This window comes from Dermacentor albipictus, chromosome 6 (assembly GCF_038994185.2).
Source record: "Dermacentor albipictus isolate Rhodes 1998 colony chromosome 6, USDA_Dalb.pri_finalv2, whole genome shotgun sequence".
NCBI lineage: Eukaryota > Metazoa > Arthropoda > Arachnida > Ixodida > Ixodidae > Dermacentor > Dermacentor albipictus.
The window spans coordinates 110,461,761-110,484,127 of NC_091826.1; the positions used below are offsets into that span (position 1 = coordinate 110,461,761).

Genomic DNA, 22,367 nt, shown 5'->3' on the forward strand with positions numbered 1-22,367 from the left:
ACGTCAAATACTTTGGTGCTGGGAGGAATCAAAACCACGCCATAGAAAATTTTCAAGCGCAGGAATCCGACAACGTAGCGCGCTGCGTCACGAATGAGAGGCCAGCACCCGCCGTGGTTGCTCAGTGGCTATGGTGTTGGGCTGCTGAGCACGAGGTCGCGGGATCGAATCCCGGCCACGGCGGCCGCATTTCGATGGGGGCGAAATGCGAAAACACCCGTGTGCTTAGATTTAGGTGCACGTTAAAGAACCCCAGGTGGTCAAAATTTCCGGAGTCCTCCACTACGGCGTGCCTCATAATCAGAAAGTGGTTTTGGCACGTAAAACCCCAAATATGATATGATGATGACGAATGAGAGGCCAGCGAGGAAACAGTTCTTCCGCACACCGGCGAGCCGCGAATCTCGGAGGCATCGCGCGGAGTTCGCGACGGCGTCACCAGATGGCGCACCATGTGCAGGGTAAAGCACCAGAGAGCTAGGAGCTCGGCTGCGATACACGCTTCCTACGTGATGCGTTTCGATGACGGCGACGCTGTGTCGCTGCATTATTCGAATGATAATCAACCGCATTAACATCGACGCTCATCGTGAGATTGGTTCTGCCAGAATGCTTCTTTTTTTTTTCATGATAAACGTGGGGTTGCTGCAGATGCTATATCTTCGCGCTACCCAGCTGACGGGGTTAGCCAAATATGACTCATGTGTGTAATAGCTCTCCTTGCACATTCTTTCCAGTCGTGAGAGGCTAGCCCCAACTCTTTTGGCGGAGAGATCAATACTGCAGAAAAATAGGTCCATCATGACGTTCAGGGAATTTAGCGGAAGAGAACCGAGAGTCGCCCTTGTAAAACTGGACAAGGTTCGTCTAGAGGTTACTCTAAGAAATTAACTAGATAAGGTAGGCATCACCCTGCTACAAGCACGATTACTTATCTATTTATACAAAAATCGTGTGCCTTGTTTCCTGCAACAACCAACAAAATGCATTTGGTCACGTCCCACTAAAGTGTATCGGCATATATTTAAACCTTAGCTAAATTTAGCTGAGGCGCTCTGTATGATATGGCTTCTTATTTGGTGATTATTTCACGCGCCAACCTTTTCAATGAGCGCCAATAAAGAAAGCCGTGCAAATACTATTGCATAGCACGCCTGTTTAAGTCACGCGTAAAACACTTGTAGGTAATTCACAAAACACTTGCGAAAATACCATCCGCGATTGGTCACAGTCGCGGTAGTTGTACCATTGTCACACTGACTATTGTCGTGAACGACGGTGGCCTAAAATCCGGCCAATCAAGAAATACATTGAAGTGTAAGAACGGCAGTAGTTATGTAAATAATTATTTTCATTTGTTTATATTTTAAGGCTAATGCAGAGGTCTGAATGGTACTCTGACTACTTTTTCACAAGGAATGACTTGTCGTGAGTAGTCTTTGATCGGAAAGGTATCAATAATAACGAAAGGAATATTTGCACTACTCTGGTCTTGTTTTATGAATAGGGCCCCAATGACATGTGTCACTAGGAACAGTAAACTTTAAGCGTCAGAACACATTAAAAAGAGCATACAAGCCTGCGTAGTAATCAATGTACTGTGTGTGATTGCCTGAAAAACTCCCATGTTTCTATACTTCCAAGTTGACATTCTGATGGGAATGCATGGCAGAAGCAACTGCCCATCGACGCGAAAATTCTAAGCAGCTTATCGCTTTAATCATTTTGCGCTAGAATTACTCCGTCACAACGCACCGTAGATGCAGTATCATCACTGGTGGAAGAAGGTCCTTATCGCTGCTCCTCGGACAATAAATCGGACAGCGGGAATTTAGCAAATATATAACTGTAAAACGCATCGGCAGAGCATCATTGCACTATGATTTGTAATCCATGGCATTGCCTGTTCATTTCAATGTAAGGATTTTCATTTTGCCTGCCGCTGCTCTTGCAGCAGTCTTTTTGTAAAAGCCTTTTCGTTATAGTTCCACCCTTTGGCCGCACGGTCAAAGAGGCTATATTTAAGCGCTAAGAGAGAATAATTTTCAATCACTCAAGCGCAACACACGTACGTAACCACACGGCCATGACCCTATTTTACCATATTTGGCCCTTCGGCAGTAAATGCTGCAGCAAATGGTGCAATACCTTAACACATGCTGCAAACATTAAGGTATATATATATATATATATATATATATATATATATATATATATATATATATATATATATATATATATATATCTTTTGCTACTAGGGGTGCGGAATAGCAATTGTCAAGACCGAATTGAATTATTTTCGAATAATGAACAACCATTATGACATATAATATCGCACGTTCACATCCCAGTATTCTTAAAACTTATCAAGTTTCCATGACACAGTGCCTTATGCAGCATTGTTTATTAAAAGCACAAATAGAGCATTAGACCCAAACAAGTGGTTGCTTCGATGACCAGAGCGCGAATGACCGTGGCACAGCTGGTAAAGTATGGCTACCCAAGTCACGCGCAGCCTGCTCCAATATGGAAGTCCACTTGCTCTATGTCTATACTATGCCCTTGGCGGAGGCGGGGGGGGACTTGCCGTACTTTTTTCCGATGTTATATTTGTTTGGGCGCAGTTGCTGTTTTGAGATTTTCGAAAAGTATTACAAAAACATTAACATTTGAGAATACTGACTTTTCGATTCGAAGACCGCATCAAATACGGCACTATTTGATTAGTTATTGGGAACTTTCGAATATTCGCACATCCCTATTTGCAACCGTGAAGACAAATCACGCGCTTCCAGTTTGCACTTAAGCAAACTTCATTTCTGACTTTTGTTTTGCGAAAAGCTCATATACATACCTTTAGTATTTGCAGCGACTCAACCATCCCTTCTTTGTTGAAGAATTCGGTGTCGGTGTTGATGTAGCCGTAATGGAAAATTCTCTTCGTAAACAACTTGTGCAAATGACGTTTCACGGAGGAGTCCTTCGATGCCGCAGCCGTGCGGCTACGTGTTCTGTTGGATTGAAAATGTAAAAAAAAATGCACGTGAAAAACGAATTCTTTCACGGGCTTCAACCGGCACAAAGACAACACGCATGCACCTGCTCGACCGAATTACCCTCATTAGGTAACGACCGGAGAGGGCAGCAGTAATAATTGGATGCAATGACAAATATCAAACGCTATTCGAGCCAAGAGCGTAGAATAACCTACCCAAAGAAATTCAATTCGACACAGAGTGTTTCCTATGCGTTCGAAATATTCACGCTGTAAACAGAACTTCCTGATCTCTGCGATCGGGGCAAAATAGCACCCAGCCAAGTTTCTTCGTTGAAGAGGAAGACAAGACAACGGGAACAGTGAATCCTCAAAGTGAGGAAGCTATACGTCTTTTAGTGATAACCTGTAGTGGAGGGGCCTGAAATGGCCTAGTGACCTCCGCTCAATTCTTCCAGCGCTACAGATTTAGATGGGAGGCGTTTTAATTTTAGAGGTCAGTTGACACTGCTCATATGGCATAGTTTATTTCATGTTCCCTTTCTGTTTGTTTGTACATTTTTCACGCCTGCTACAGCGCAATGAGCGCTGCAGCAGGCGTGGATTAACAGATGGAAATTGTACACCGTAAAATACGATACAATGAATGAGGGCGATGTGCTAAGACCATACATCTTGGATGGCAGATACAAAACTTCGGGATGGGCATGAGAGAATGGAGCCAAGTAAGGAATTCCAGTCTTCTATGCAACGAAGGAAAAAGCTGAATGTCAACATATTAGTGCGTGCAAAGTAGGCCTCAGCTTTGAGTTGTGGTGTCATCTCGTCGATGACTTTGCCACGAGGTTAGCATAGTTGTTTTTTAAAGTGTAACGGAAGAATTGAAGATGATGTGCAAGAAATCTAATAATGCTATGCGGCGACGTCAGTAGTCCGAAGTTAAATTCAAGGAACGAAGTGCAGAAAAGGGTGGAAAGTCACGATCATAATGGTGACGTATAAATCTTACAGCTTTATTTCTGAATTGTTCCTAGCGCGTTAATCTCACACTGCTTAAAAGGATTTCAAACGACAGATGCGTAGTCAATAAAAGGATGGATTAGCGATTTATTTAGTAATAGCTTCTTATCTTTTGGATAGATTACGACGCAGGAAACCACATTTTTAGTGCTTTGTTATAAATTATGCAATCAACGTGATTAGACCATGACATGTTATACGCTAAAATGACACCGAGATATTTTTACTCAGATACTCTACACAAAGCGTGGTTATCGAAGGAGTAATGAAGAAAGAGAAGCTTTTTACAGAAGGACATACGGCCGATTTTATCAAATTTAATGCTCATTTGCCAGGTGTTGCACGAAGTGCAAAATCTAGAAAATTACTCCTGGAGGCGGCAGTGATGATTCGAACAGTTAATAATTTCATATTGTCACGTGGTGGTGAAGTTCAAGAACACAGTAGCAATACTGTGAAAGACAAAATTAACTTATTGGGCGAACCTGTGCCCACAAATACAGGCTACACTTATAGCACAACGATAGCGGCGAGCACGGTCGGCGATCGTCGAAAATCTGGTCAACGGGTCAAGCGCGTCTTATACATCAGACGTCGAATGTTCCAGACTGATCTTTGGGACCCCCGTGCCTTCCACAAAGTTTACACCATTCGCGTCAAGTGATGAAATCAGTTAACATAAGGTTCGGTGACAACAGACAGCGGATAGAAGCATCGATAACTTTCCAGAAACTTGGGATACATGCAGGCGCGTCCCGCGTTGTGCGATAAGATCTGTTACGCGGCGAAACGTGTCGCCCGATAAATATAAGTGCACGTGTCAATATCAAACACAATCATCAGCGTAAAGACGAATGTCAGAAGAGATGTTAACAGTCAAATCATTTATGTAGATTAAATAAAGCAGTAGCCCAAGAACGGAGTCTTGGGGCACTCCAGATGTCACATCAACAGCAGTAGACTCGGTCGAGCTGTAAGAGACATACTCAAAGAAATCTTGGAATCCAGTGAACTAGCTGCGAATTATTTAGTACAGCGCTGAATTTAGCACGGAGTTTAGAATGTAATACCCTGTCAAATACTTTAGAGAAGTCTATAAAGATGGCGTCAACCTTGTTGCCAACATTAAAGTTAAGGAAAATGTTATGCGTAAACTAAGATAACTGTGTTTGCGTATTAAAACCGCACCTAAGCCCATGATGTATGTTAGATAGCAGATTCTTTGATTACAGAAAAATCACTGTGTGTTTATGAATATGTTTTAATATTTTGCATGACTGCGATGTTATTTAAATCAGTCTGTAGTTCGACAAAAACTGCTTATCTCCTCATTTATAAAGAGGAAGCATTTTAGCTAAATTCCATGAGGAAGGAACAGTGACAGATGATAAAGATTTGTTGAATATATGACCGTCAGGTATCTTGACGACCACAAAGAGTAGCGAACCAAGAATGCATTGTGTATCTCGTCCGGACCGGCGCATTTCTTGGTATCCAAGTTTAACACCAGGTTAATAATGCCTTTATTGATTAAGTCAATGTCACTGATTGCTTCAGAGCAAACTATAGTGGTGAGAAAAGGAATGAAGTTGTTATTGGGTAAAAATACAGTCGGAAAATACTTCTCTCGTACAAGGCGGTATCATAGCGTAGTTTCAATCTATTTAGACTCTTCTGCAATTTCTAACTTCTGAGCTGCGCACAGATGGCGCATAAGCCAAAAAAACATTGAATTTCATCTTTCACCCTTGCAACATGCAACATTTGTGTTTACCATTGTTCACGCGGGCTTGCAGGGACACCATCTGCGTTTCCATCTGTGTATTGATTATTTATCACAGCAGAGCGCTCCAGCCCTGCAACTGATACACGTCGCCCCCGAGCGCAGAAACTTTCCTTCTTTTTGAGGTATTGCTCCCGGCTCCTCCTTTCCTTTTTCCTCGAACATCGTTTTCACCGGATCTATTGTCAGGCTCACTTGCCTCGCACAACAGCAGTACATGTACGCTTACCTTATCAGTTTTATTTCATCAATAAATAAGAGCGCAACAATGCCGCTTCTCTCTGCTGTTTGACTGGTCGTGTCCTGAGCTCAGAACGCAAAGGCTTAGAAATCGACGAAGTTGGGCCCCACTTAAATATACAACAAAGGAAAAGCAGATGTCAGCCTTTAATCAGAATTGGTTCTCTAGACTGTGCTGTGCTATGCCTGACTTAGAGCAGAGTCCACGTGTAAATCTTATCGCTTGGATCTAGCGTCTGCGATCGCATTTATTCGTCTTCGTCTAGCTGTCGCCCTGACGGGTCATGAACGTATTCCCACTCGCCCTATTCCCACTACTTGTCCCTACTCTGCTTGCCTAGCTTAGCATTGTCTAGTTGTGTCCTCGCCTACCTTCCATTTCTCTACGGAGTTTTTTATCGTTTTTCAGTCTGCTTACTCTCTTCCTGAATATGTGAGGCCGTGGAACTGGCCCTTAACAAAAACAAAAAGGGGGGCAGGTCGTCGCTCCCCAAGGCCAGGCTCACTTGTAATCGAAGGCGACGCCGTACTCGGTCTTCGTGTGACGCGCCGCGGTGTTGATGAAGTGCTGCACTTCGGACGGGTACGGCCCGCCAAAGTCCTTGGCACGCGAGGCGGGCATCTGCTCCAGGAAGGTGTAGTCGCACACGCCGTCCTCGGGGAACCGAGAACTCGCCTTGATATCCGGCCCATACGTGCACGCCAGCGAGTACGGTGGGATGGGCCGCTCTGTACGCGCAAGGCACGAGCAGAGCAAGCACAAAGATGGAGGGCACATCACGTAGCATCAACGGGAATGCTCTAAGGAGCACTACAACGATTTATAGGAAACTATTGTCCTGGGCAATAACTAGATGCAATGTGCTTTTGATTGGAGTCATCGGTAATGAGATGGTATTGGATGCACGTCCTTCCGCACTTTGCGGTCGAAGCTCTGCCGACGTGAGGCGATGCTCGCGATGGGCCGATGAAAACTTAGATTTTTTTTATGTCGCTAAAAGGAGTACGCGAAGTACTGTTTCCATTTCCAGCCAATGTTCCAATTATTGACGAACGAAAATTGATTAGTGACTTACTTAAAACGTAAACTTCCTAAGGAAAGTCAACAATCGGTGATGACGGCAATTAAGCCGCGACAAACGTGCCGGATCCGTAAGCACTTTCAGGCCACAACAAATACTGACTTGCAGGAGGGCAGCCGGCAGTAAAGTGCTGTTTTCCGACATCTATTTTCAATGACACAAAATATATTTATTAATTCACCAAAATATACCTAATACCAGTGCTTTTCTTAAATGTACAAAACCTTACGTTGTCACTATGCGCCTTCAATGTAAACACAGATCCTGTCAACTAGTCAACTGTAGTAGGTAAGGTAATTCATGCCTACATTTTTGTTTTTCTCCATTCGGTCATTGCACGTTCAAACAAAATGTCTCAAGACAGGGTTTACTTTGAGAGGACGTGTAAGTTGTGTGCCGCGCACACGTGAATGTTCAGTTCCGGTGTTGATGACGACATTGTGTAAATACTAGACTGGCTCCGCGCATTAACAATTTATACAAGCGTTTCCCGGCCAACGAACAATGACACATTCGCTGGTTTTTTCAAAGCACCGCGCACGACCTTGGAGCACTTGGAAGGCGCTTTCCTCGTCTAGCTGCGAGAGCGACGGAAACTCATTTCAGGTCACGTGGTCCCTCCGTTTGCGCAGGGAGCAGCTGAACGTACGGCTAAGGCGGCCTTTCTCCAGCTTCAACGTCGAGAGGCAGCTGCATTTGCGACAAACCATTCGGAGTGCCGGTATAGGAACCAAACTACCGCACGCACCGAGTGCATTAACGGGCCGAAAGGCGCTCGTTTTTTTTAAGTTGTAGAAAGATGTGATATATTGTGAAAGATGCGAAGTCTTCGAAATATCCGGTGTTTCAGCTAACACTTCTCTTTTTTTTTAATTGCATGTGGCAGATTGCACAATTCTAGGGCATGAGCTGGTCTGCTCGAAGAGATGGACATTACTTGAAGAAAAAATTGGAATACAAGATCGCCTAATTAACAAAAAATTCAATAATCAAATTTTCAGCTACTCACCTCATGGAACATTTTGCAATTTAGAAATTCAAGCCGGGGAGGCGGATCCGCTTGGAATGAATTCGCAGGATGACAACTGTTTAGAGATAATATTTCCCAAACAATGCGCTCAAATGCATTGGCGTTCCAGTTACTTTTGTGGTTCCATGCATAAAACGACGTTTTGGTAAGAAAGTAAGTGGAACGACAGGGCATTTTCACAGCCATTTTGACAGCGCATGTCTGGTAAATGGTGTAATCTACACATTTATTTTCAAGTCGATATGCCTTGCACTCTCGGTGGCTAGGATTTGTAAATTTCGATATACTCCGCAAGGTAATTGGTTAAAAACATAATTTGTTTTTGTCGATTAGTCGATTATGTCATTCATTTTTTTGTGCAAGTAATGTCCGCCTCTTCGAGTAGACCAACTCATAGACTATAATTGTGCCATCTGCCAGAGGCAAGTTCTAAAATAAAAATTCATGGGGTTTTACGTGCCAAAACCACTTTCTGATTATGAGGCACGCCGTAGGGGAGGACTCCGGAAATTTCGACCACCTGGAATTTTTTAACGTGCACATAAATCTAAGTACACGTGTGTTTTCGCCCCCATCGAAGTGCGGCCGCCGTGGCCGGGATTCCATCCCGCGAACTCGTGCTCAGCAGCCTAACACCATAGCCATTGAGTAACCACGGCGGGTTAAAATAAAAATGAAAATCGAAAGCGTTCATTGAAACATCCTGCATGTGTGTGAGGAGTGTCGCACGGTTTACATATATGTAATGCGTTAGTATTAGGAGTGTCAAAGGGAAAAAGCAATGTCTGTTAAATTTGGGAAGCCGGCATGAGAGCTGGAGAGGGGATGGGACAGCTTGGAAGAGTGCGCATGTATATATATATATATATATATATATATATAATGATCTTCCAGTGACGATCTCCCACTCTGAATGGCTCGACCTTATAATCCTGCAAAGCGCGAATTATAGCCAATGAAATCCCCTGAGGCGGAACTTGCGCGGTTAGCGCGAAATTGACAAGGGGAAGGCAGGTGCGGTTGCCAGTAATTGTCAGCACAGTGTGCGGCACGGTAACACCACGTGTAACTGCTGGAATTGGTGCGACCACGTAATTACCGTCAGGTACAGCTGGTCAGTACAGCAAGTAGACGTGTGTCAGAGTGGGGCGGTAGGCGAATAAAATCCATGCAGCTCAAACAGCTTGGAGGCGGGTCCACAGGGTCGGCAAGAAGAGGCAAGTCAAGGCAAAGTGAGCCGGCCGAACAGTCAATCAGGGCAGAGTGATTGGCAAGGAAATCCAGACCGAGAATGAGTTCGTGAGGGCAATGCTCGATGACGGTGAAGAGAACGACGGTGTGTCTGTCAGCAATGGTGAGTCGGGCAGAGCACATGCCAACAATAGCGACAGTCCCTCCGTCGGCGACTTGTACAACTCGGCTCGGGGCGGGCGTCAGAACTTTCTTGAGCCGACGGCGAAGAGCAGCACTCGTAATGGACACATGCGCCCCGGTGTCAATCGACGCGCCCACGGGAACATTGTCGACGAGAACGTCCAAAAGATTCTTGTTCGAGGGTAAGCAGAAGCGAGGATTTCGTGCCAATGTCGTCATTGCAGCTTCACCCACAGAAGCTGCACTGTCTAGTTTTCCGGTCGGGGGCGCAGCGAGGAGGTCGGAGAAGGAGCACGGCGTAACGGGGGCGAACGAGATTGACGACGGGAGGAAGAAGGCGAGCGGGAGTAATGGGGTCGTGTCAAAGGGATCGCAGGGTCAGATGATGGAGCGGGCATAGAAGGGGCGAAGGAAAAGGATGCGCTAGGGGGGCGAGGGTGGTAATCAGAAGAATAGCGCGTCGGAGAAGTCCAGCGGCTGCTGCACTGGCAAGCGACATGTCCAGTGCGTCGGCAGTTAAAACAGATCAGCTTGTCGTCCACGGTTCACCATTCGGAGGGGTTGCGCTGGCCGTAAGAGGAGTAAGAACAACGCGGTGGGGTTCCGAGCGTTTGGTTCCGAGCGTTTGGAACGAATGGATTGCAGGTCGACGTTAGACAACTCGTGACGGAAGACGGCCTTGATCAAGGAGATTGTCACCGGAGAATGATCAGGTGACGGGAATGAAGGGGCCGCCGGTTGTGCCGCTTCGACATCACGATGAATGATGCGGGCCAAGTTGTCACATCGCGACGGCTGGTGGAAGAGGTCGTCACAGGATGACGTAGTAGCTGTGTTGGGAAGTCGGGTGATGTGCTGGGATACCCGGCGGCTTTTAGCATGCTCGAGACGGCGGCACTCCTTGAGGATGGTATCGATGCTGGTGACGTTCGTAAACACCAGCAAATTGAAGGCGTCGTCAGCGATGCCTTTGAGGACGTGATTAAACTTATCGTCCTCAGACATGGTCGAGTCAGCCTTGGCACAAAGGGCCAAGACGTCGAGAATGTACGACACGTAGGACTCGGTCGACGTCTGTACACGTGTGGCAAGGGCTTTCTTGGCATTGGCTTGGCGACCGAATTGATTGCCAAAAAGGTCGCGGAGCTTCTCTTCGAAGAGATTCCAGCTCGAGATCTCGTCTTCGTGAGTCTGGAACCATGCAAGTGGAGCTCCGTCGAGGTAGAAAAGAACGTTCGCAAGCATAATAGCCGCATCCAACCTGTGACTGGTGCTGACACGTTCGTATAGGTGGAGCCAGTGCCAATATCAGGACTGCCGACTTCGTTGAAAACACCAGGATCCCGAGGGGGGAAAACGGCGAAGTAGGTCGGGGCTGCAGGCGGAGACGGTTGCGTAGATGAAGTGCCGCCAGCAGAAGCCGAAGTTGCACTGTCGCCGTTTCGACCGCTGCGAAGCTCCATGATCTGTACTGGGAACGTCCACCTCCACCAAATTAATGTTATGTGCTATGCTATATATGCTATATACAATGCTATATACAATTTATCTACAGCGAGGTCTGCGGCACCAAAGAAAATATACACCACCTGCTTTGCCACTGTCTACGACATGCCCCAGAAAGACAAGAACTTGCTAACGCTCTCCAAAAACAGGAAAATCGGCCGCTTTCTGTGCATGTGCTGCTGGAACACCGCCCCCGTCGCTCGTCGTCCCATAAAGCGGTGAAGGCGCTTTTGTGCTTCTTGAGGACGACGGACTTGTGTGAATGTCTGTGACTATTAGTGCAATTTCTATTAGACCACACGCGTGAGCGAGCTCACCGCTAATGTCCTTCTTTCCTTCCCTCGTCTCTCTCCCTCTCATCTTTGTTTTCCCCTTTCCCATTCCCCCGGAGTAGGGTAGCCAACCGAACGTTATTATGGCTAACCTCTCTGCCTTCTGCTTTTGTCTTTCCTCCCTCCCCTACGTGTTTACATGTGCTTGTATCGGCGTGAATAGGTTTAAAGGCCGTTTTTTTCGTGGCTGCCCTACGATGTTCGACGGTTTTGAAAAGCATTTAGCATTGCACTGTCGTCTTTGCGCTGCAGTAAGACAGGTGGTCGAAGTTTCCGAAGTCCTCCACTACGGCGGGCCTCATAAACAGAAAGTGGTTTGGGCACGTAAAACCCCATAATTTTTTTTAAACATCAGTCAACGGCCGTGTCGAGCGCGCGATGTGTGATTGTCGCACCCTGCGCTCGCCACAATCATAGCACTTTTATTATGGCGTCGTTTTTCGAGAACATCACAAAAGAATCGTACGTTGGTTTAATTAAGTGAAGTCGCTGCAGCGAGACGTGAATACCGTGCTAAAAAAGTGACTGGTCACGGTTTGTCGTTCGCTCCGCAAACTATGTGTTACCACGAAACATGAACGGAGTGGTGTGAACATTACTCAAAGCAGTAGAAAAAAAAAAGAGCCTTAAGCGTGCATTCATGTCATACCGCGTCATACACTTTATTAGCTTGATGCAAGACAAGGGCCGCTATTAGCTGAAGTAAAACTAGCGAACGATATTAGCTCAAAAAGTAATTGCAACTTTGTCACATCGCTGTCGTGCGCGAAACAGTGCAAGTACGATAAAAATAATCTCGTCTGAAGGGACCTGATGAGCCTATACTAACGTACTGTCACAGTGGCCTAACTTGCCTAATTGAACTCATTAACTGTTTGCATTTCACAGCGAATAAAAAAAAGGAATACAAGCTGTAGAACGCGCATCAGTTGGTGGAGTAGAGTGCGCATTAACTTGCTACTTTACCTTTGTTTTACAGCAATACACACTCTTTTTCTATACAGTGCAAGATTGTCACAGAATGCACTATTAATAATTGACGCAACTATATTAACAGACTAGGCGGAATCCAAGCCGAACATACACAAAAAGCCCCGAGAAAGTGCTGATACAAAGACTGCGTTGTTGAGTGCCAGTCCCCCTTTGAACGAGAGTACGTGCTTCTTTCGCGTATATGGAAATGCTGTGCGGATTTCGTGCAAAAAAAAAAAAAATTGTGGCGCTGGAGGGCAATATGGGACCAGCACAGTACAGTCAGCGGGTTTCATTACCTGAAAATCGGGCCGATTTGTTCACAGTGGAATGCCCACGCCCACACGTCAATGCGCGCCGTCGAAGGCCTATGCACACTAACGCGGCGACGGTGGTGCCACCTATAGTTCGATATCGCGGTAAAAATTTGATATTCTGGTGCTTTGTTAGAGTTCTCTCCTTGTATATTTTCCATTGAATTGTACTAGCACACTCCATCCCCCACCCTCATTCGGGAGTTACGTGACCTGTATTATAAGTTTATATATATAGATATATATATATATATATATCTGACGCACAGTCCTATTAAGGGCAGTTTAAAAATAGCGGTTCACGCACGCACAAAAATTATTGAACGTTACTTAAAGGCAAGACGAAGCATACACGTTGTCGTTGCTCTATACATATATCGATCATGACGGATTCCTTAGTGAATATGGGAGTTAACAATAAAATGTGGAAATATTTAATGATTGAACATTCGTCAGCGATATGCCAAATTTCGGGTATTTCGATATCCTTTCCATCGACTGTAACGATAGCTCTTGCTGAATCGGCGGCGACAAAAACCACGTTGTTGTGACCAGCTGAAATCGCGCACCTGGGAAGATTAGCTTCGCAACAACTGTGCTGTCGTTAACATATATATATATATATAAATATATATATATATATATAAATATATATATATATATATATATATATATATATATATATATATATACATACACACATATATATATATATATATATATATATATATATATATATATATATATATATATATATATATATATATATATATATATATATATATATTGTTTGAAGTTATTGTTGATATTTTTTATTGAAGTTGTTTTTTCATCCACTTTAATATCCATTATTTATCATTACTTTATTTCATTTATTAAGCACATGCAATTTCCCCTATGTTGTACTTGGTGTCAGTGCTTGTTGGCTTCCCATTATATGACTAATACTTATCGGGACCCTCGGTTAACCCCCTTTCTTGTCGTTTATATATATATATATAAATATATATATATATATATATATATATATATATATATATATATATATATATATATATATATATATATGTTAACGACAGCACAGTTGTTGCGAAGCTAATCTTCCCAGGTGCGCGATTTCAGCTGGTCACAACAACGTGGTTTTTGTCGCCGCCGGTTCAGCAAGAGCTATCGTTACAGTCGATATGATCATGCAAAGGATATCGAAATACCCGAAATTTGGCATATCGCTGACGAATGTTCAATCATTAAATATTTCCACATTTTATTGTTAACTCCCATATTCACTAAGGAATCCGTCATGATCGATATATGTATAGAGCAACGACAACATGTATGCTTCGTCTTGCCTTTAAGTAACGTTCAATAATTTTTGTGCGTGCGTGAACCGCTATTTTTAAACTGCCCTTAATAGGACTGTGCGTCAGATACTCATCCTGATGAAGAAAAACAAATGGCGGAGGCGCTTTATTTCTTTTCCACTGATTGTGGTTCTTATAAATTTCACGAAAGTCAACGTAAAACAGAATCACCCTAAGCTTACGCGTCGTTGTCGTTGTCGTCCTCTTTGTTGTCGTCTTCCTTGTTGTCGGCTTCCTTGTTGTCGGCTTCCTTGTTGTCGTCTTCCTTGTTGTCGGCTTCCTTGTTGTCGGCTTCCTTGTTGTCGTCTTCCTTGTTGTCGTTTTCTTTGTTGTCGTTGCCTTTGTTGCTGTGGTGGTCGTCGTTGTCGCTGCGTGAGAAAAAGATTTTGTGCACGTTTGTTTAATTATAAAACATTTCTGTAAAATAAACTAAGGTTTTGAAATGATTCCTAATTTTAAGTGCGCTGTATGCAAACACCATCACAACACAAACTCAGTAAGTTCTTTTATTTCTCACATACAGTCTTTTTTTCATTCTCCTCCCGACTTAGGCATGCTTTATGTAGGTGGTTTATACGGGGCGCCTTTAATTTTTGCTGCGTGTTTTGTTTCTTTCACTACTGTACTTTCATTATTTTGCAGGTTAGCAATCCGGAGGAAAAAAAAACACAACTACCCAAATCGCTCACATTTAAGCTTTAAGCACGACCGCATATGTTGAAACAATGCATATAATTTTTCTCGATTTCCAAGCTTCTTTTCCTGCCGCAGATGCATTAGTCGTCGCCTTTTAAGCAAACTTATAGACGTCTTACCCTGTTTCTTCTTTTTAATAGCTTTACCGCAGAGACCAGCCAGAACTTTTCTGAACAAAGCGTAATTATTACTATTAATAAAAGAGTCCTCGAATAAATCATATATTGTGCCAACATTCTAGGCCAGTTACAGGAAGCACACTAAGCTTCGTTTTCCTTTCGAACGATTTGTGTTGATTGATGAAAAATTTGGCCTTAGCCGCTTTTACTTTATTACTGAAAAAGAGTTCCTTGCTTCCTTTCAATGTGCATACCACTTGACGCACAGTACAAATGATAAAGCTTCCCTTTTTGTCTGTTCGGGGAAACGTGGAACTATCATGACCTATGCAATGGTACCACTTTTTGCTTACTATTTTTATCTTTATGCCTTGTTCTGTATACATCGATCTGAACGTTAGCTGTACATACATTGAAATAAAACATTTTCTATTAAAATTTTAATGGTGGACTCTCGTGCAGTGATAGTACGCGTGAGCGTAGATGGCGAGGGACGCGAGCACCTGAGGAGAAAGGGGCCTGGAGGAAAAGAGAATCGCAGCGTTTGCGCCCTTTTCCTTTGTGCTTCGACGCCGCCGTGCTCGCTGTGCATCTTCGATGCGCCTCTTCTTTGCACTTGGGTGCCTCGATGTCCTCCTCGCCCGCTGCTCCGTACAAAGTGCAGACAGCGGTGGCATCTACTACGGCGTTGAGCACGCGAATGGCGGACGTCGTTGCAGCCTTTGGCGAGCGCCATCTAGGACGCGTTGCCGGCGCTCGTGTGTATCCGCCATTCGCGTGCCCAATGCCGTAGTAGACGCTGCGATTGTCTCTGCCCTGCACGGAGCGGCAGGCGAGGAAGACATCGAGGCACTCTGCACGCGTATAGCGATATACGCCTGGAGGTGGAGAAGAGAATCGCCACGTTTGTGTCCTTTCCATTTGTGCTTCGATGCCGTGGTGCTCGGTGTGTATGCGCGCGGCGTCCTTACGCTTGCGCGGAACCTACATTCACGGAGTGAAACGTCACTATAACTTTATTATTTATTTGAGGCTTCCTCCTCCAAATGAATCATTTACACGCAAAGAATTAGAAACTTCTTCAGATCAAAAAAGAGATTAAAATTTGAGCACTTGCAAGGTCATGGCAAGAAGCCGTACACTTCACGAGTCTACACAGGCAGGTTACTAACTATTGGTTAGTTATCATCATTGCGACATTTTGCATTACAAACACCATTCCTCTGAGCAAGCCGCGCCTCTGCCTGAACTTATGTCGGCGCACTACACAGAATGCGTGTGAGGTAGTGTGCAGGCAAACTTTCTTCAGCATCGGCCCACCCACGTCTGAGAGCAAGTCGTCTGCGTGGCGTGGGTCCACATCGCGCTACAATGGACGACACGTCACTCTCTTAGCCCGGGATGCAGCCGCATTTTGTGTCAAGAAATACGCTCACGCAAAATTAAAAAAAAAGAGACTCGGATAGACCCGGGAAAATAACTCGACATAATAATAACAATGACCCAAATCCAGGAAGAAGATGTAGTATTATGGATGCGGCCGGCCCCAGGTACCAGGTACTTCAGCGAGAACTGTTACCAGGTTATAAAATACGATGAATTCAAAGATAAGGACATTTTCGTTCGCCAAAGTTCGCAGCAGTAACGGAAATCAGGAAGCGCGAGTAAGGCCCGCTGGCGAAGAATCACAAAATGTATTTTAATTAGACACTTTACATAGGCAGTCGCATAACACTTGTGTCATACCACCGCAAAATTACTGTTCATGACCTATTGCATGCCTGCTCGACATTAACCTGCTGAGACACCACACGGTCAAATACTGCTTCTAAAAACTTCACAGTGTTTGCAATGTAACAGTGCATTTCATGACCAATTATGGCTATTGCCACTTTGCAAGTTGAGATGTATAGCTGCCCTCAGTTTCCGGTACTAATTACTCAAAAAATGTTGCAGTGACGTCTCACTTCGCGAACGCGGGTTATGCGCAAACGTGTGCCCTCCGCCAACATGCTCCTTTTTTTTCAGAGATTATGGCACAACTTTGCTAAGATTGTGTAGCAAAGACGCATTAACTTTAGCAAGCCAGTATTTAGAGCGGTCGGCTTTAGGAATATTCACGGTTTCCAGTGCTTGGCGCGCTTTTTCAAGAGATTTGTCATAACAGTGCAATAACAGGGCAAGCGCACATTGCTGCAGACGCAAAGAAGAGGTGCCGCGTGCATGCACGGTGAGCACTGCGGCGTCGAAGCGAACAGAGAAAGGGCGCGAGCCTGGCGACTCTCTCCTCCACCTCCAGGCGCCTTCCTCCTCCGGTGCTCGCTTCCTTCGCGGCTTCAAACGTAAGCTCGCCGATTTCACAGACGGGCCATCTATGGCTACGCGTAAAAGCAGCTCTGTCGTAGTATTACTGATAACGATTTCGTGTTCGTGGAATCGCTACAGTATTTTACGTGCATCAGACTGCGCATAATTACGCCTTTTTCTGTCATCTAGCAACACCGGTGCCTTCTCATCTCCATCTTGAGTTATGCTCCAGTTCACTTTTCCAGGGGTCATTCACGTACAAGCTAAATCTGGGTGAACTTGTTGAGAGACTGCGCGCCGCACCAGGTCAAATCAAAATCATTTTCGGTGTTCACATTTTTCTCGAGTGGAGAAATAGCTTTTCAGCTAAGTAGCAAACATAACACAAATTTCAAAATTCTCTAGCGTATCCAACAAAACGTACGTCCAGGTCAACAGTATCAAATGCACGCATCAATTCAAATACCAGTGAAAATACTGCCTCGTTCATATCTGACATAGAGCATTTTCTTATGTCTTCATTAAAACTGAGATTATAGAATGTCTTGCTTCATTGCCTTTATTCCATGTGCAGGAAATCACTGCTAATCTAAAACAAACATTTAAGATATACAGAGTGGCTCTCAAGGCGACTGCGGCAATCGCAGTAGGCTAATCATTTGTGACCGTTCACTTATCGCGCGGTATATATAAAAGCTTCTTCAGTCTCTCCTCTTTGTACCAAACGTGCGTGAAATGTTCCAGCCTGCCATTCTGTTTTGTCGGCAACGAGCGTATTAAATATTTGAACTAGTCGTGAAGGCTACGCATGACAATGTTGCTGATGCGACACACAGCGCGACAAAGTCATCAGCTGATTCAATAAAAGCAAAGCCTGCTTGCGCATTATTTCTCGGCTATATGTCGTTAAGATTCCTGCTAGCGTTCACCGTTGTACGCAGATCACGCTTCAACCTCGAAATCTGAGGCTGTTTTCGTTTTCTATGAACACATATGGATATGTATAAGCGATAATTCAGCGAGAAACTTATACTCACGCATTGTCTTCCTCGGCATCACTGAGAAAAAATTCAATTATTCAGAACATGCTAGTTCATTCCATACTTCCCTTATCCGAATTATGGCGGTCGCCCTTGTCTCGCTGTCGCCCAAATATGAATCATGACTGGGCAAATTTGCAAATATACCTCTTTTTCCGGAAATCATGACACAATTTCATTAAGATTGTGTAGGAATGATGCATCACCTTTTGCAAGCCAGTATTTAGAGTGGTACGCTTTAGGAAGATTCGCGGTACGCTTTTTCAACAGTTCTGGCACAAACTTTAGTAAACCTTAGATGTTCGGACCCAATACCGTGTGCTTGAAATTTTCTTAACTAGCGCTAAACCTTCAAGACTATCAGGCAGAAATTATATGATATCGTCACACGCAATACTGCTATTTTTACCACTGCCTAAAAATATTCATAAGAAAACGCCACGTTGAACGCTGTAATATATTTTGCCACACATCCTAAATCCCAATATATTTCCATACTGGCAGTTGAAATTTGGGTAAATATACATAAGTTCAGTTAGCGCTGGTTTCAATTCCAATCTAAATCATTACAGCGAGAGTTCATTTTGCCTTGCCTACATGTCTCAACGACTTCCCGACGGCTCTCTCCACGCGTTTACCCTCAGTCTGTGGCCAACATCGACACTCTTCCACTGACATGCTAACAGGAATACGACTGCCAAGCGTAAGTTAGAGCTTGCCTAGTGTACTATTCCATTTCTTTTTCTTTTCAACGCCAAATATTATGAACGTTTCTGCTCACCTGGCTTCTTCGATGTGGTGGCTCTCCTAGTACCTGAAACAGGTTTTCGTTTGTTTAAAGTAAAATTGTACTTGTTCGTCACACTCATGTTCGCAAAACATAAAACGTGGCTGCAGTAAAAGTTGAAAGCTTTTTGCAATCTAGAGGGATTCGTACGGACAAGCACCAAACCAGTTAGTCGGTGCGAATACACGAGGCGTTTCTACGAAGACAAGAAATGTCTAAAGATTGCTTGCGTCAGATAGCACAAATGTGGGCCTTGAGCTAGTATGCTTGAAGAGGCACACATTATTTACACGCTGTATCGAAATGCATAATAGACTAATGGACAAGAATTCACAAGTTAGCTTTTTATGTAATTCCTTACCACATACAATCTATTTTACAAATTGTAGCTGGCGAGACCGCAAGGCGTATCCACTTGAGAAGAATACTGTGGATGACACTGCTTTCGAGGTACGCGCTATGAAACTGGCAGTAAAAATGCACTTTGTAAATGGCGTTGGCAAAACCGCCATATTGGAACAAAATGGCCTTTTGCACTAAAGTATCTGGACTGCCCATGTATTTCTTCGCAATGTTTGTGATTTAATATTTCAAAACTGCTGCCATGCTGAGAATTCGAAGTGGATCTGCCTTACGAACATTGTAAATTTGTCAGATCTGTAAATTAAGATATCTGCCCAAGGCAATGAGTTAAAAATAACTAAACCAGTGAATGTTTGGTAATTGATCGATTGTGCGTTGCAATTTCTCCTGTAAATTATGTCTGCCTGTTTGACCGATACAGCTCAAGGATTATAATTGTGTTATTTGGCAGAGGTGATATTTTTTTTTTGAAGTCTTTGCGCAGACACACAGCACAAGCGGAGAGGTTGCGCCATCTTAGCTCAGACGTGCTTTGTGGGGAAGTGTGCGTGGCGTTATGCATACGTGCCGGCACAAACACTGCTTCCCAAAGGTAACCAGCACACGGACGGCCACGAACAGCGCAGGGCAAGCGAGAAAGTGTTAGCGATCTTGACCGAGTTGTCAAACATGGTGGCCATATCATCGCGCTCCAGGCTTTACGTCAGAAGAAAGCCAACCTTCGCAGTATCTGACAGTGATAGCGCACTTCCAACAATTTTAAATATGTTTAGTAATGATATATTCGCTAAGAAGCATTCTAAACAGTATAGAAAAGTAGTGTGGTTCCTAACCTATCAAGTAATGGAAATACCAATTCAAGATGAATTGCTATATCTACAAGCAAAAAGTTTAGGAGGAATTCAATTTTATAACAAAGCATATGCTTTGTCATTTTTCCAGTTTCAGCTTTCCTAGATTTCATTGCACAAATTATATTTTCTATACGAAGAACTCATACCTCAACATTCTCGGTGCTGTATATTCTTTGCGTAAAATGTAAGACGTACTTTTTTTGGTTTGGCAGTAAGCTTTGCCCGTGCGTATTTTTTTGGTTTCGTATACTCCCAAAATACGATGGTGCCGCGAAAACTATTATCACATGCGAGCGCAACAAATCATTGTGATCCAACGCTGAAAACTGTTTGCCTCCCTGACAGTATACACAGATTTCAGCGATGAAGAAAGTGCGAAGTTTGTAGGATGCGCGTGTAAACGACACGATATAGGCGCTAAGTTGTTTTGCCTTGGCTGCTATACGATTTGCTACCGCCGTAGTCACCTTCGTATCTGTGTATTACAATACGCAGCCTCTATGTAGAATGCATGAAAGAACGAAGTCGCGGTAACTGTTGTACTTTATGGTCGACACATTACCGCGGTGTCACGGAACGAGAGTGGATGAAAAGGTGAAAGAGTAAAGTACAGCACATCATAGCCTCATTTGTAGGGAAAAGTAAGGAATGATGGAGTAATCGCTCATTTTGTAACAGCTCATTAGGTTGCCTAATGTCTATGTCGACCTTCTTACCACCACTGGCATGTGCGTTTGATGCACGCACGTTCAGGTGCGTCTTTAGCTAATGTGATGCAGTCACCCAAGAGCAACGAACTGTCGCATAACGGCTGAGTCGTTCGATCTTACTCGTAGGGATATAAATGCTAGTTAAAACTGCTCTACTAATGTTCCTGTGTAGTCTTTGAGCTATATTATTACACAACAAACAGGCTGCTGATTCATTCCACATGTGGAGCAGGACGTGTATGTGATAAACTAAATCATGATAGCTCGATTTCACTAATTCACGCCTCCACAGACCAATTACCAATTTGATCTGTCACTTAAAACCAGCTTTAGCAGGCACTTGGAATGCCTCAGATGCGATGGCATGCACGGGAATTTATAGGGCCGCATTACAAAAAATGCCGAAGGGTTGGGCTGAAACACACAAAGGGCTTGACCTGGCGAGCATTACCCTAAAGCTGTGTAGGGGTGTCATAAATGGGAAATGTCTGACAGCACGTGGGGATCAGCTAACGCGAGCCGGTGATTCCAAACATGTAAGACTGGCAGCGTGACCACAACTCAAATTGATGCTGTTAATGGTATATATTTTCACCTACTGCACCTTATAATTATGGCCCACTGCGTGCCCGTGATGTGTGTGTTGACCGTATGAGACAGAATTTAGTTAGGCCTCATTACCTTTCGAAGTAGGCTCCTGTGTGATTCCCTAGGTTTCTGCAAGAAGTTGTACCTGCACTACAGTATTAGAGCCGACGAAACTCAAGTAGCAGCTATAGGGAAGGAATACTTCACTTCTTTGAGAGCCTTACAATAGAGTACTGGCTCACAAGTTCTGTCTCAATGCTTTCTTTGATAAATTACAAACAGAAAATAACAAAAAATAATCTAATTATCACAATACGAAGGTCTGGTTGCGTCACACCCCCGCCCCCAAAAGATGCTAATTCGTCATACTAGAAATAGGTGGCTGTGCTGTATTCCTGCTGCCTTTTGCTGTTGTCTGCACTGCCGCACTTCAGATTCAGATTCAGATTCAGATTTATTGGTCCCAAAAACATGAGTAATTACATGACGAATATACAGACGAGGGTCCCAAAGTCAAAGAACTGTAGTGGGACCCTCGGTTAATAATAACAACATTGATGGTGATAATATTAGACAGCAAATTAGCGTATTATAAAACAACATCTACAGATCAAATACATCATTAGACATGTCATTTACAATCAAACAGGCAAAGCACGTTATAAAATAAAGTCGGAAAAAAGCATGGGTGAAATACATGAAATGACATTTGAGATAAAAGTCAAAGGTACACCGCCAGATCGTAGTTAAGTTATCGCAGGAAATGATGCTTAAGCTGATTTTTAAAAATTGCAAGAGAAGTGCAGGATTTTATGGTTGATGGTACTTCATTCCAAAGAGAAATTGCAGCGAAGGAAGATGTTTTTTGCCGTAATTGGTATGAACTATGGGTAA

At 43.9% G+C, this 22,367-nt stretch overlaps 1 protein-coding gene across 7 annotated transcripts in view; it reads right to left on the reverse strand.

Moving 5' to 3' along the window:
• LOC139061337 (uncharacterized) overlaps positions 1 to 22,367 on the reverse strand; it is a 121,710-nt gene that overhangs the window by 38,653 nt on the left and 60,690 nt on the right. For 5 of the 7 annotated variants that reach the window (XR_011515371.1, XR_011515372.1, XM_070541236.1 and 2 more), the window contains 5 exons: positions 18,953 to 18,985; positions 18,169 to 18,189; positions 14,192 to 14,377; positions 6,545 to 6,767; positions 2,855 to 3,011 (listed from right to left, as the gene is read on the reverse strand). Coding sequence is in view for 5 of the 7 variants with exons in the window: in XM_070541236.1 (XP_070397337.1) it covers positions 2,855 to 3,011; positions 6,545 to 6,767; positions 14,192 to 14,377; positions 18,169 to 18,189; positions 18,953 to 18,985 (620 nt within the window). In the remaining 2 variants the exon portion in view is untranslated. The remainder of the gene's footprint in view (positions 1 to 2,854; positions 3,012 to 6,544; positions 6,768 to 14,191; positions 14,378 to 18,168; positions 18,190 to 18,952; positions 18,986 to 22,367) is intronic. The other 2 variants (XM_070541238.1, XM_070541237.1) reach the window with 1 other exon arrangement.